The sequence below is a fragment of the Alligator sinensis genome, unplaced genomic scaffold, assembly GCF_000455745.1.
Source record: "Alligator sinensis unplaced genomic scaffold, ASM45574v1 scaffold1286_1, whole genome shotgun sequence".
Lineage (NCBI taxonomy): Eukaryota > Metazoa > Chordata > Crocodylia > Alligatoridae > Alligator > Alligator sinensis.
The window spans coordinates 110,159-125,335 of record NW_005842606.1 but is presented as its reverse complement, the minus strand read 5'-3'; the positions used below and the strand labels follow the sequence as shown (position 1 = coordinate 125,335).

Sequence of the window (15,177 nt, the reverse complement as noted above, 5' to 3'; positions counted from 1 at the left end):
CGGCCGGGGGTGGCCTGGACCCGAGGGTGCGAGCCAGGGGAGAGGCCGCAGTGCTGCCCCACCGTTGCAGAGGGAAATGGCGTAAAAGTGGGGCGGGCTGACTTGAAAGAAGGCTGCAGGATGGGGCCGGGTATTGTCCAGCGGTATAGGCCGATGCAGGTATAAATGGAGTCAAAACTGATGGCATAAATAGATGTGTAGAATATATAGGATCAAAACTTTTATGAGACCAACTAGATCTTAAAAAAAACAAAACCAAAACATTTTATGTGTAAACTTTGGGGCACAGGAGATGCAAATAATCTCTGGTGAAACATGGATTTTCATTTCTACCAAGGAGAACTTTGACAATCTTTGCAATCTCCTATACGGTTCCCCTAGGTAGAAATGAAAACTCATGTTTCGCAGGAGATTATTTATGTCTCCTGGGCCTGAGGAAGAGTGGGTGTGCCCGAAAGCTTGCACATAAGACATTTATTTGTGAATATCTAGTTGGTCTCATAAAAGATATCACCTCTGCCACCAGTTTTGATTCCTTTTGCCTCTAGACAAACATGGCTACAACCAGGAGACCAGGTATAAGTAGAGATATTCAATTTCTGAATTATCTTCTCCCACCTTAACCAGTGGGCTGCCCTGTACTAGCACACATGTGTTTTGTAACCGAATCAGCAGTCAGGCCATGAATGCTGGGAGAGGAGCAGGACCACTTGGCAAGAGTAAAAACACTTAAGGAAGAGGGCTCCTTTTCTTTTTTGTTAATAGTATGGCAGCTTCTTGCGTTTGAGTAATACAGACAATTCTCTCGCACCATTTTACACATCATGGCTGCTCCTCCCCTTCCCCTCCTACCCCCAGTATCCGTTTGGAAGATTTCTATTAACGTTAGTTGACTTGGAAATTCTAAACTGGAAAAGGAGGAAAAAGACTCAGAATCCATGTACAGCCCCATACCCCTTTCTGGCTTTAGATGCAACTCTTTCACTAATAAGACTCCAGGTCTTTGGGTGATTTGATGGAAGGTGAAATGAACCTTCAAACCAGTTGATACAGGCTCAACACATGACTGTGACTTAATGTTAGTATGCAGGAGTTGCAATGTTAGGTTCCCACATGTCTCATTTTCTTGACTCAAAAATCTAGTTTCATGTAGCTCTTTGAAACTTAAAGCTTTAGAAAATAGTTATTTTGCATAGTAGCAGTATAGTGACTGAATAGTTTCAAGAGGCATGCAGCTTGCCATGTCTCATATACAGTCTTGTATAAAACAGAACATCCATTTTAATGACAAGAGGAAGGGGTGTCTGAAACTGTGGGGTTATTCCTTAACTTTTTGTTTAAAAAAAGAAGTGGACTCTAGCTTTTGCCTTTAGAAGTTAACTTGGTTGAAAGGTGTTCTTTCTGTGTTGTGATGCGTCACGGTCCTACACATCACAACCTTATTGCCCAGAGGTGAAATATCTAACAGATGAACAAGGCTGAAGCTTGAGAGGGATATATAATTATCATCATCAGTGCTGCATGTCAGTGGAAACACAGGCTCCTTGCTTATCCTTGTTGATATGCAAGTAAATAATACTTCCTTGAAACCAACACTTTGATCTTGCTTTGACCTATATACAGAATACAGGACTTGATAGTTACCAAAATAATTGATGCTTCTGGAATGTATAGGGTGGATTTGATTTAAATCAAATCAATTTAAACCACTCGTCAGGAAGCCTTGATTTAATCATTGTTTTCTACAAAAAGTGCAGTCTTGTTGTTGGACATCCTTTATTCGTTTAACTTCTTGAAATGTTGCACTTTTAGAGAAAGGTAAGGGCTTGACTCTGTATGCAAACTTGCAGAGAGACAATATAGTTGATGGGAGGGTAATCATCAGGTCTGATCTCTCTCATCTCCATATACTGCTGTTAACAAGGATACTATCTCTGGAGACGACAAACTCTCCCTATGCCTGAAGAAGGGTGTTTGTACCCAAAAACTTGGAAAGAACAATTTTGCCAACTATTTAGTTGGTTTAATAAAGGATAGCACATCTACCCAAAAAACCTTGTCTGCCTGTGATCTGTGGAGAGACAAATCCACAGTTTGAGAACTGAAACTAAGCATCACAGAGATGCTTAATGGGATCTTCTAGACTAAGCACTGAGTCCCATGGGTACAGTGGTTTTCTTTAATCTTTACTAAGCTATAGAGGAGCCTCTGGGAACCCCAAAAAGATTGGGCCCCTATAATATAGTCCATGGCCTATTGTGGCCTATTTATAGAACTTTTTCTAAAAAGGTTATATGAATATATTGTCTCAAATAGTATATCATTAGAAGTTATAATCCCTATTTCATGGTGATATCTTTGAGCTTTAACATATCTTAAATTTATCTTCATATAAGTTTATTTTTAAGCATCTTAACAAAAAATTTAAAAATACAATTAAATAAAAAAATACAATTTTTTTTTTAATGTTGATTTTTATCTACCCTGGGAATGTAGCGTATGACCTGACTAGCACTGAAAAAAGAATACGGAAGCAGTATCATAAGAAAACAAATACATTGGGTGGAGGACATTGAGAAAGAGACTTAACATTGAGAGGGAAATTGGGCTTGAACTTCAAATAAGTAATTTCTTTGAAGTAATTTTTAAAGACCATTATTGTAATGTTTTAAGATTTGCCTAAATAGCAGAGAAATAGCTTCAGTTTAGTATAGAGGTGCCTAAGCTGACTTCAGTATTCTAGCTTAGGGACTTTAGAATTTAGCCTTGGCATCATGGAGCTCACCATGAGCCAATTTACCCTGCCACAGAGTGGGTTGGTAGACTAGTACCACTGCTCACAGTAGCTAGTTAAAAGCTAAACTTTGTCTGTAGCTTTCTCCTTTCTATTTTCTTGTTCTGTATTTTTTCTCTCTAAGTCAAGTTGGGAGCTGTGTAGACTTAAGTTGTTGTTGCAGTTAATAAAACAGATTAGGGTTATAATTTTCATGTTAGTTTTGTTAGCTGGCTGTTGTTGTTTTGACTATTAAAGCAGTGGTCTGAGTCTATTTTGCTGCCTAGTTAAGATGCATCATGAATGGGCAGTTTGAATGGTTTGGGAATCATGGTGGGAAATTACATATAGATGGAAGATGAGTAGTGAGTATACCAGGGGTAGGCAATAGTTTTTGGCTGGAGTGCTGAAAACCCCCACAATGCCTACCTTGGTAGGTGCTGGAGTGCACCAGAAAAAAAAACGAGGGCAGGGTGTACATGGCAGGATGCCCTGCTTGTGCCCCTGCCCCTAGCCTGCTGCCCTGTGCCTCCCACCCAAAGCCCCTGCCCCCCAGCACTGCTACCCCTTGCCCCCCACCCAAAGCCCCTGCCCCCCCAGGCTGGACTCCCTGGCTGTCAGCAGCTACCCAGAACCTGGGCCAGCTGCAAACATTAGCTGCCTCCCAGCCCCAGGCTCTGGGGAGGTAGCACGTACTGGTAGAGTTCCCTGCCATGCTGCCCTTGCCGCTTCTGCAAAGCAGTGTTGGAACCCGGCACAGCAGGGGGAGCAGAAAGCTGCCTGCTCCCAGCTCCCCTGCCACACTTCCCCTGTGTGCATGGGAGCACTGTGGGCAGCACGCAGGGTTGTGCTCCTTGCTGCTGCCCCCACTTGCAGGGGAAGTGTGGCAGGGCAGGGGAAGCTTGCTGCAGGCAGCTTTCTGTGCCCTGCCGAGCCGGGTTCCAACGCTGCTTTGGAGAATTGGCGAAGGCAGCACAGTGGGGGAACATTGCCAGTATGTGCCGCCTCCCTGGAGCCCGGGGCCGGGAGGCAGCAGATGTTTGCAGCTGGCCCAGGTTCTGAGTAGCTGCGGATAGCCACGGAGCCCAGGCTGCTTGCAGCAGGGCTTCCATGGGAGCAGCCTGGGCTTAGCAGCTATCTGCAGCTACCCAGAGCTGGGACCAGCTTCATCCAGGAGGCTTCAAACAGCTGCTGCCCTCTCATCCTGGCCCAGACTGTTTCCCGCCCTGGGCTCCAGGAAGGCAGCAGGTGCTGGTACTGTGCCTGTTGGGGCTCAGAAGGCAGCAGCTGTTTGCAGCCTCCCGTCTGCAGCCAGCCCCGGCTCTAGGTAGCTGCTGGAACCCAGGCTGCTCCCAGCAGGGCTTGTGGTGTCCCAGCTGCCTCCTGGGAGCAGCCCGGGCTCCCAGCTGGCAGCAGCTACCCAGAGCTAGGGGTTGGTTGCAGCTGGGAGACTGCAAATATCTGTGCTGGGCTCCAGAGCCCAGGCATCAGCTCTTTACCAGCGTGTGCACACGACTGGGAGCAGGCGGTAGGGAAGGGGTGTGAGGCAGCACAACCCCAGTCTCTCCCCCACTTCCAGCACAGAACTGGTGACTGGGCTCTGGAGCCCAGCGCAGCTGTTTGTAGCCAGGGCTCTGGGCAGCTGTGCATGCACCTCGGGGCAGACAGCAGGGCAGCGCAGCCCAGCTCGCCCCGAGGTGTGCATGCAGTTACCGCCAGCATGGAACTGATCCCAGAGCTGTGGAGCCTGGCGCAGCTGTTTGCAGCCTGCCCGCTGCTTGCTACAGCTGCCCAGAGCCCTGGCTACAAACAGCTGCGCTGGGCTCCAGAGCCCAGTCACCAGTTCTGTGCTGGAAGTGGGGGAGAGACTGGGGTTGCGCTGCCTTACGCTCCTTCGCCACCACCTGCTCTGAGGCGCGCGTGCATGTGCTGGTACAGAACTGATGCCTGGGCTCCAGAGCCTTGCGCAGCTGTTTTGAGCCTCCCGGCTGCAGCCAACTCCAGCTCTCTGTAGCTGCTGCCAGTGACAGAGCCGGGGCTGCTTGCAGCAGGGCTTGCAGCCTCCAAGCCACCTGCTGGGAGCAGCCTGGGCTCTGTCGCTGGCAACAGCTACCCAGATCTGGGGCTGGCCATGGCGTGCCAAGCAAAATGGCCTCGTGTGCCATGCTCGGCATGGGGGCCGTGGCTTGCCGACCCCTGGAGTACACCATGAATGAGCACTTAGGAAAACATTGGGTCCCTTAAAGTTAGGAATTTAAATCTGTATAAGTATTGATTTTTATTTTATTTTTTTTCCTGATAAAGTGGAATAAATGTTTTACTCTTAGGCTTTTGCATTTCCCTAGCCTTTTTCTTTTGATCTTGCTTGTTTCCCAATTCTTTCTCTGCAATCCTCATAAGCCCCAATTTAGAACAGCTATTCTTTCAGTTGGGCCCTGCCTATCGCTAAACTAGTCCTCAACATCTGAATTGGTTATCTGTCTGGTACTCCTATTTTCTGCTTGCAACAGGAGCAAAAGACTGATTTTTTTTTTTTTTTTTTTTTTTTTAATCCCAATTATGACCGTGTTCCTCTTGCTGTTATCACAGATTGTTTCCTGCAGAAAAAGGGATCTGATTTATACTTATGCCTGTATTGTTTCACCTACTTCAAGAGCAGAATTAAATTTCTCAGAACCATTTGTCACTTGGTGCAGCTGAAAAAGCCTTGTATATACAAATAAGACATAATTCAGATGGTGTGCAACATGGGCCAGTTACACAGATAAAGTGTTTTTTCCCCACAATGTTGTGCACAACTAGAAATTATACAAACTTCCCTAAAGCTCCTCTTTTCAGTTGCACGATTCTGATGATGGTCCTTTTGTCAGCGGAGCCAGTTAATTTTATAAAGACAAGGTGTGTGACCAAACATTGAGTAGAAACTAAATTGAGGCTACTGGGCTCATTTCAACTACTTGTATGAGTTTGATGATAGCCTAGAGACTGGCTTAGGCACTCCATGCAAACAATCTTATGTCAAAAATAATTTGATTCAGCTTGTCTACTCCAGATATGAAATGGGATTTCAAATGTAAAAAGTTCTTGTGATCCTTAAAAAGGTTGAAAATATTGCATTTTAGTTTCTATACAAGTCCTATATTAATGATGTGACACTTAAGATACTTTATGACTTTTGTACATATGAAGGGGTTTTTGTATTACTTTAGTTAAAAACTTAGTTTCTTCTACTCTTTCTGAGTTTGTGTATACAGTAGTAGAGACTAGACATTAGTAAGTACTGCTAGCATTGTAAGCACCCTCCCTATAATAATGCTTTATGAGGTTGCTGCTCCCATCAATCTGCTTAGTAAAAATAGCTCATCTTGGTAAGTTGTTTCGACTTCACCAGGACCTGAAGAAGAGGCAGAAAAACCTGTGAAAACTAAGACTGTTTCTTCCAGTAATGGAGGGGAAAGTTCGAGTCGCAGCGCAGAGAAACGGGCAGCTAATGAAGAAGCTGAAGACTTCTCCACAAAGCCTGCTCCTGCCAAAATGTCCAAGTTTGGATTTTCCATAGGCAGTCAGACAACAAAGAAGGCACCTGCAATATCCATCAAACTTGGGGCAAATGTAAGTTGTTTGAAGGTTTTGTTTATTTTTAAGAAAAGCAAAGGAAAGGAGGAGTATTTTGGGGAGATCAACTCTGAATTTCATTAGGCTTTATCCTCAAGATGTGAATAGCTTGGCAAAAGCACATCAATATTGGCTGGTGGGAAATAGCTGCGGGGCATCTACTTGTATGCATGTATTGGAGGGTGTAGAAAGGAGGGGGAAGTAGAAAATTAACAGGATTAAATCGACCCTAAACTATCTTTGAATATCTGGGAAAATGTTGTAACTAAGTCCAGGAAGGGAAGTCCTAAGAGCTTCAGTGTTCAGTGCATTTACAAAACCTGTTTTAAAGCTCTGAATCTTGTGTAGGCACTGCTAGGTGCACTGAATCATCTAGTGGGTGGTCTTCCAATTTTAAGATTTTATTGTGGCATGGAAAAATCTGTTCTTTTCTTGAGTTCTTTATCCTAGCGCTTCTTTTGAATCTTGATTTAAGAATGCAAGAACTCAGTCATTGCCTCATTCATAGAAAATGTACAAGAAATAGGACTCATTGCCATCCTTGCATTTCCAGAAATCCTAACATCTCTACTTGTCCAGGACAAACTTTAGGTGTTCCTCCTGCTTGCTTGCCAGGATAGGTAATTTTGAAGTGAGGTTTGCATTCCTGTACCAATCAAATAGATCAGATCTTTTTTAGATCTATACTTTTCCTAATGAAAAGCTTGCTTCACTGCTCACTGTTGCAGGCAAGAATTTGGTTGTTTACATAATACAAGTCTTCCACAGTTCTTGTATCTCATGACTGCATAATAAATCCTTAGGTTCAGTTAAAACTGCGGTCTTTAAAGATCATGTACCTAAAATGTCAGCAGTTTTCAAATCTGCAGAGGAGGAAAAGAGGATGCTCAGTAGGATGCTTTTCCAAGGGCTTGTTCTCCGATCAGAGGGAAAAACAGCATTTTGGTACATAAGCACATGGAAGTCATCTCAGCCCTTGAAAAATAGAAAAGATGTCTTTTGGGTTGCTATAAGTTCAAATTTCTTACATTGAAAGTTATTTCCAGTGGCACTAATTTTAGCTCAGACTTTCTGGTTCACTGATTTCAGTGATTGACTGACTTCACATGCAGTTGAAAAGTTTGGTGCATCCAGATTTGGTACCATTTCTCCTGTCTTCTTATCCAGGATAGTGGTACTGATGCCTTCAGAGGAAGTAAATTTTGTAGCTGCAGCTATTCCCTATAGGTGGTTGTGTAGGACATTGTTATCTACTTCCCCAGTAGGCACTGTTATCAAACCACACATGTAAAGAAACAGTTATTAGCAACTATTTTGTCTTCTATCCTTTGTTTTCCTTTTTCTTTCCTACCATTTATTCCCTCTGCATTGCAGGGCATGCAGAACTATCATAGGTTTTAATGGTTTGCTATTTTTGCTATATTTTTGAAGCATAATGTTTATATTAAAGCTATTGTTGTCAGTGAGAGGGAGTTTTGTTCCCTCCTCCAGGGTGTTGAACAAGCTGATGCTGTCTCTTGCTTCTGAATTGGGCATACTGTTTAAAACCACAATTTAAAAATCATTGATGGCTTAATCTAGAAAATTATGCAAGTATTAAAGTTTGAGAAGATAAATGCAAAAAAGCTGAATGCATTTGACTGATTAAAAAAAAATTCCTCTTCGGTTTTGGAGACATAATAAAAAGACATATTTGCTGCAAGCTGCTCGGGTTCTGATTTAATCGCTCAAATCATGCAACAGTGACCACATGTCCCTGTTAGGGTGTGTGTTTGCTACAAATGAAGATCTTTCTCATGAGGAATTGAAACCTAGGAGGATCTGTCTAAATCATCAGAGACTGTCCTGCTCAAATGAGTGGATGCTCCCATGAATTCATTTGTGGAAAACTGCCTGGTTCAGAGAAATCTCAATCTCAACTCTAGCCATTTGTTTTAAAAGGTTAGTTAAATTAATGTATCCTGGACAAATAGATAAGCTTCTCTAATTTTTGTGTGTTCTGTCTTTCAGAAGCCTAAAGAGCCTACTCCAACCCTTGCTCCAAAAACCCTTTCTGTAGCAGCAGCTTTCAATGAAGATGAAGATGTGAGTAAATAACACCTGGTGGTTGCCATGTATTATAGAGGGACACAAGTTATAGAGCATGGGCAGGTGCTATGTTAACTTCTCACTTGACCTGCATTGGCATTTTTGTGGAGAAATGTCTGTGTGTTGTCCTTAAACATGTAGTTTTGCTGACCTTTTCCACTGGTGTGATAGAAATGCTGATACGTTTTCTCTGGAAAAGTTTCTCACTCAGGAGCCTTGAGTCCAGATCTTCAGTTCGAATTCTCAGTGCTGCTTTCTTTTGATGCAACTGTTGTCTTGCTATTGAATCTAAATAGCCCTGAGACACTCAGAAACTAACTAGTGTATGTAGCTCATGACATTTGTCACTTTTTCTACTGTATACCCACTTGTGCTGCATAAAAGACAGGAAGCTAGGTATATTAGATGGTGAAGGTTTCCATTGATCCATGTGGCAGCATATTGCTTGGAGATGGGCCCGGTGCTGTAGCTTGAAGTATAGCAGCATAGCAGCATTGTTATATATAGAGAGCTGGCTACAAAAGTCCCCTCTATTCATAAAGAGACTAACAAAGGAATTTGTACTAGTTTCTTTCTGCTCCTTTTTAAGAGTCTGGGCTTATTTGTTTTAAAGTGTATCACTTTCCTAAGGATATATGGGTGTCACTTCATTTTCATGTCAACAGGAGAATATGAAAATGTAGCCACACTAGTATTTAACCATTCTGTAATACTCACATTTTCTCTGTAGAGCGAACCAGAAGAAATGCCTCCAGAAGCAAAGATGCGCATGAAGAACATTGGAAGGTATGTTAGTGTAACAGTGCTTTGAAAGGAGGGTGGAGGAGGACCTTGTACAACTTGGGGCGAATTATTGCTGATGGTCTAGTAATGTCAGAAGGACAAACATGCTCCTGCAACTTCACAAAGCCACAGTCTACAAAATGAGGTAGATTTTTTTTTTTTTGTCTTGGATTTAAGTTTTGGACTGCTACTTAAATGCCCCCTTCCATTTTCCAGAGTAAGAGGAAATTGTACCTACATTTCAAAGGTGAAAATTAGGTGCGACTCCTGGTGTTAGCAGTCTTTCTGTTCTTCTCTTTCATTATTAAACTCCAGATCCTTGCAGTCTCAAACTACTCTGGTTTTACCTTTATGGTGTAAATGTTTCTGGACACCTTTTTTGTCATCTGCCCAGAACTTAAAATCTCTACATGTAGGAAAAAGAGGCTTATCTCTTGCTGAAAAACAAAAGAGAATTCCTTGTATGTATTAGAAATATGTGTAAGCTGATGAAACTTGGAGAAAGTTAGCAAGAGCCAAATTAGGCTTTGATACAGGCAGGGTCAGTTACACCCATACATGAAGGCTGAATGTTGGACCTTGTATTCTTAAGCCAGTTTGACATTTTGTAACTTTGAAAGGGTAATGTCTTTGTGGCCCCTGACAGATGTTAATTTACATGCACAATGGGATCAAATGTTCAAGATCTGCTGTGGCAGGACACACAATTTTGGGGATCTGGGATAAAGTTCCTTGAATGCCACTGTGTGCCAGAAGTTTTAAAGCTTCACTATTCAGCTTGGCATCAGGGTCCCCAGTACCAGGCTGCCTGGCATAGTTTTAAACCCATTGGTGTCCTGGGAGCCTGGTGTCAGAGGCGGACTCCCTGTGAATCGAGAAATATCAGTAGGCTTGTGGATAGTCCAGCACCAGGGAGGAGCTCTCAAGCTGGGCTCTTTGGGTGCCCTTCAGTGTGTCATGTGTTCCATTTTAAGTATGATACAAACTAGCTAGAAAGATGTTCCACGTTAAATGTACCTGGATGAAGTGTGGAACATATTTCCGGCTGGTTTGCCATTTTTACCGCATGACAAATTGTTTGAATGTTTAAACATGTTACAGTTTATTGCACAATTAACACATTGATTAATATCTGCCAGAGGTCTGTAGGATCATTATTGTTAATGAAAGATCTGGATCTGAATCTAGAATTCTTTCTTATGTGAAAAACCAAGTACTTCACAAGCAGCAGCTTTGCAGGTTACTTCTTCTGTCCCCACCATACTGCTGTGTTCCACTGTGTCCTGATTCCACTTCCATCCTGATTATGGAAGGACCTATGGATTGCTAACAAAGCTGTCAGTAAAAGTGACTTGTTAAATAGCCATTTGTTCACAGGTTCACATAAGCTGCTAAAAGAGCTCTGCCAGTAGTGACGGTTTCTGTTCACTGCTGACATAGGTTAGATTTGAACTAGCAAGGTGAAACTGCAAAGCTGTGTTTATGCATCCAGTTTCACAGGGTACTTTAATTGATCCTCCTTCAATCTTCTGTTTATCACAGGGATACACCAACCTCAGCAGGACCAAATTCCTTCAATAAAGGAAAGCATGGGTTTTCTGACAACCAGAAGCTATGGGAGCGGAATATAAAATCTCATCTTGGAAATGTTCATGACCAAGAGGATGACTAAATGATGTGTATTGAGATTTGGGTTGGGGGGAGGGCAGGGTGTGATGTTAAAGGAACAGTTTCCTTTTTTAAGAATGGTGTAAGACTATCTTTGGAGCCACTTTTTTAAGAATTAAGTGGTACACTAATAACTGAGTTTGAAATTAGAGGTAATTTATGTTTTGTATAAAGATTTCAAGGCATTTGCTAATTTTGTAGTTCCATGTGATTAGTTTCAAAAGTTACAGATAATAAAGAAATTGGAAGTGGTACCTTTTAAAGATTTTTTTTTTGTTTTGTCACAGTGATTTCTTCAGGTGGACAAAAAAGGTTACTGTCTCTTTAATCAAATTAATGTTGAATGCTACTGCACTCTGGCTTCCAGCCCCCTCTTTCTAATGGGAAAAGTTACAGAGAGTGAGCATTGTGTTGTACTAGAAGTGTTACTGGACTATTAATTTGAACATAAGTTTAGACAACATAGAAATATAAAAAGCCTGGATTCCTTTCCCTGTAGTCATCTTTTGTTACATCTTTACAAACTAGGAATTATGTTGCTCTGAGTGGCTATAGTAATTTAGCTCTAATCTTGTTTTGAAATTTTATGTAAAAATATTTAATATTCAATCTGTGGCCTGTTTCATTCTCAAGAAATGGGTCTTGTCTACATAGTAGATACAGCCTCTAAAGATTATTTGCTACAAAGGTAAACCAGTATTTTAACTGTGCTCCTCTTAAATCATTAGCATCAAGTAGTGCTTTGTTAGCATTTCCTTGTGAATTAAATGGAGACAAATATTAACAAAGTGATTATCAATATATGAGTCACCACCAAAAAGATAAATATATGTAAATTAAGCTTCATATTTGGTTGAAATGGTTTCCTGTATGACTCCTAAAAGGAAAAAAAGCCACACCAAAAATTCAATAACTTACTGTTTATAAGTACAAGAACTGTTAAGATGCACTTTCTGTATTTTGCCATTTTTAAATATGCCTTTACATGCTAAACTATACTTATGGATTCAAGTGACACTATCAGGTTTAGAAAATTCCTTTATTACTCTCATTACTGGCAGCTTTAAAAATCTAACTTTTGATTACAGATCTGGTTCAAACAGTAGCACCAAATCAAAATCAGTTTCATTTTCTATTTCTCATATTTTGGAAGAGTGAGGTAAGATTTCAAACATTGGAAGAGTCTAAATTCCTTAAAACTATTTTACTTAACTTTGAATTATGAAAGCATTTGTATCAACGAGTCTTGAACAAAAATATTTTGAGAACAACTGCACTTTTAGTGACTAAAAGTACCTGATAGTGTCCTCTGCTAAATTAATCTTTCATGTTTGAAATGGATTGTAGAATTTGGTTTGGATGAACCATTTTTCACACCTCCTTAAGACCTTGTTGAGCATAGCTGGTGCAGAGAGGAAAGTGCATCTTTAAAAGTTTATTTTAGAAAAGCTCTGACCACTTAGACTTTGAGTTTATAAGTTCTAAAAACAATTTTTTGTATTTTTGTATTGTATGCGTAATCTTTTTTTCTTTTGAAGTCTGATGCAGTTGAATATCTGTAACTATTATTTTCTTTAAAAGCCTTGTTATAAACATAACATAAAAACGTATACATTTTTTTCATAGCAGAAATTGATTTATAAAAATGCTTTGAAAGCTGAACTTAAGGACTTCCAAAAGTGACTTTTGACTTCTTATTATCTTTGGTGTTCTTGAAGCCAGTGGTGAAAACCTCCTTTGACTTAAGCGGAAGCAGAGTGTGAGGCATCTAGTTTTATCCACTGTAAAGATTTATATGATTACATACATCTAGAATACTTCCCCCAAAGCAGTAGAAATGTAAGTAGAAACACTAGATCGATAATATTACTGCTTTGGAGCCTACTGTTAGTCAGTATTCAGGGTCTTGCAGGGAGTAGGAGAAATTGATGATGGCTGAGTTTGTGACCTTTTTGTTATACAATCCTGTTTATTTACAGGATCTGACAGAACACTGGAGGAATCAGACATGAAAGAGAGTTTCTTTTGCAACAATTCTCCTTGCAGCCAGCGGTCTGTCCAAAAGATCGGTTGGCTTTTTCCCCAGGCCATGCAGTTTTTCTGCTGCTTCCTTCCACAACATGCTCTCTCCACTTCAGACCATGTGCAGCCCCATGTATTTCTTTTCAGCTCCTAGGCCAACCCTTCCCCCATCATTGTTCAGTTTCTTAAACAGCCATCACATCTCTTTGGGGTAGTTAGCAGGGCTGTATTTCAACTGTTTATTTCATAAACAACTTGCAATTGCTTTTCTGAACAAAGGTTAGCTGTTAGACCTACCAGCTGTAATGAGGTTTTAGTCCAGCCTCGGTGTATTGAGATGCTAAGCATACAGCCAATATTCACAAGAAACAGCTTTCACGTCATAAGAAGAAGTGTGATTTTTCTTAACGGGGGGAAAAAATGTTGAATTTCTTCCTTGACACATCTGCAATGAAGGTGTATAATCTATAACAGCTATTTTGTCTGCATCTTGGGCTCAGTCTGTCAGCAGCTGGAGTGAAGGGGGAAAAATATGTATTTGCCAAGTAAGTAAGCCTGCATTCCAATCGGCTTCAGAATTCAAAGTAGAGAGAGAAGTATACAGATGTATCTGCTTGTGTAAAAGCAGTGAAAGCTGTTGTGTGTAATGACAGAACCCAAGCCATTGCCACTATGGAACTACTTTTTTCCACTCAGTGACTCTTCTGTGTTTTGGTGAGATTCATCTTCCACACTTTGGTTGTTCTCTAAGTACTTCTTCACTGGAACTTACTTGGTCCTTCAGATACCTTGAGAGAGATTTTGGAATAGTGTGCCAGATTCAGGATGGCTTTGTTCTAACTCTGAAAAGATGCTTTTCTAAGCGACTTCATTCTTTCCACCTCCTGTAAATGGGGGCTTCTTTCACCAGTAATAAAAAGACTGTTAGCCCTTCAGACAGTTGTTCCTAATGTTTCAAACAAGGTACAGAGATCCAGTGCTGTCTCCACCACCTAAGATGGGAGATAGGAACTTGGTTGACTTGGTGCTGATCCTCGTCGTAAAATAGGCGGTAAAAGAAAGTCAGTACCACAGGCCTTGTGATATTTAAGCTGGGACCAGAGATCTGATAGCTGCAGATAAGTTAGGCTGATTCTTTGTCCCCTGCAGGATCAGAGTGGGAAAAGTGCATGTCAGCTCCAAACCCTTGTACCAGAACAGATGCCCTCTCTATTGACACAGGCAGATGTGTTTATTTCTTCAAGATGAAGCATTGGTCTTCGTACTGATGCTGCCACACTAGTCTCTCCACCATTAAACCTTTGGGTAGTGTTGTTTTCCTTTCCTATTACTGAAAGGCCAGTAACAACTCCCAACACACTTCTCTTCCTACTTTCATATAATTTCCCTTACTCGAACTACCCCAATTGGCCTCATGATCACTACTAGTAAGTGTGTGTGATGGGGGGGGGATTCAACTTTGGCAAAGAAATTTGAGAAGGTGTCATACATAGTTCAGCTCTTTCTCAGTCTTCACCATTGAGGTGGTGCTAGAATCCCTAGGAGTTTCATAGATTTCATAGACATTAGGGCTGGAAGGGACCTCGGAAGATCGAGTCCAGCCCCCTGCCCAAAGGGCAGGAAGTCAGCTGGGGTCATAGGATCCTAGCAAGATAAGCATCCAGTTTGCTCTTGAAGGTGTTCAATGTAGGCGCTTGAACCACCTCCAGTGGCAGGCTGTTCCAGACCTTGGGGGCTCGGACAGTAAAGAAATTCTTCCTTATATCCAGCCTGAAATGATCTTGCAGTAGTTTATGACCATTCGACCTAGTCGTCATCCCTTGGGGCGCTCTGGTGAACAAACTTTCCCCCAGATACTGGTGGTCACCCCTGATAAGCTTATAGGTGGCCATCAGATCACCCCTGAGCCTGCACTTTTCCAGGCTAAAGAGCCCCAGGGCTCTCAGCCTGTCATCGTAGGGTCTGCTTCCCTGACCTCTGATCATGCACGTGGCTCTTCTCTGGACTCTCTCAAGCTTCTCCACATCCTTTTTGAATTGTGGAGCCCAAAACTGGACACAGTACTCCAGCTGCGGCCTCACTAAGGCCGAGTACAGGGGGAGAATGACGTCCCGAGATTTGCTTGAGAAGCATCTATGGATGCAAGCCAGCGTTTTGGTCACTTTACTAGCCGCCGCATCACATTGCAGGCTCATGTTCATCTTGTGGTCAATGATGACCCCCAAGTC

General features: G+C 41.9%; 1 protein-coding gene across 1 annotated transcript; it reads left to right on the top strand.

Moving 5' to 3' along the window:
• The first annotated feature begins 6,144 nt into the window (after positions 1-6,144).
• PCNP (PEST proteolytic signal containing nuclear protein) lies at positions 6,145-12,544 on the top strand. Its single transcript, XM_025214806.1, has 4 exons — positions 6,145-6,385; positions 8,399-8,473; positions 9,207-9,262; positions 10,802-12,544. The coding sequence occupies exons 1-4, from the start codon at positions 6,308-6,310 to the stop codon at positions 10,929-10,931; spliced, it is 339 nt and encodes a 112-aa protein (XP_025070591.1). The 5' UTR covers positions 6,145-6,307; the 3' UTR covers positions 10,932-12,544.
• Positions 12,545-15,177: the final 2,633 nt, after the last annotated feature.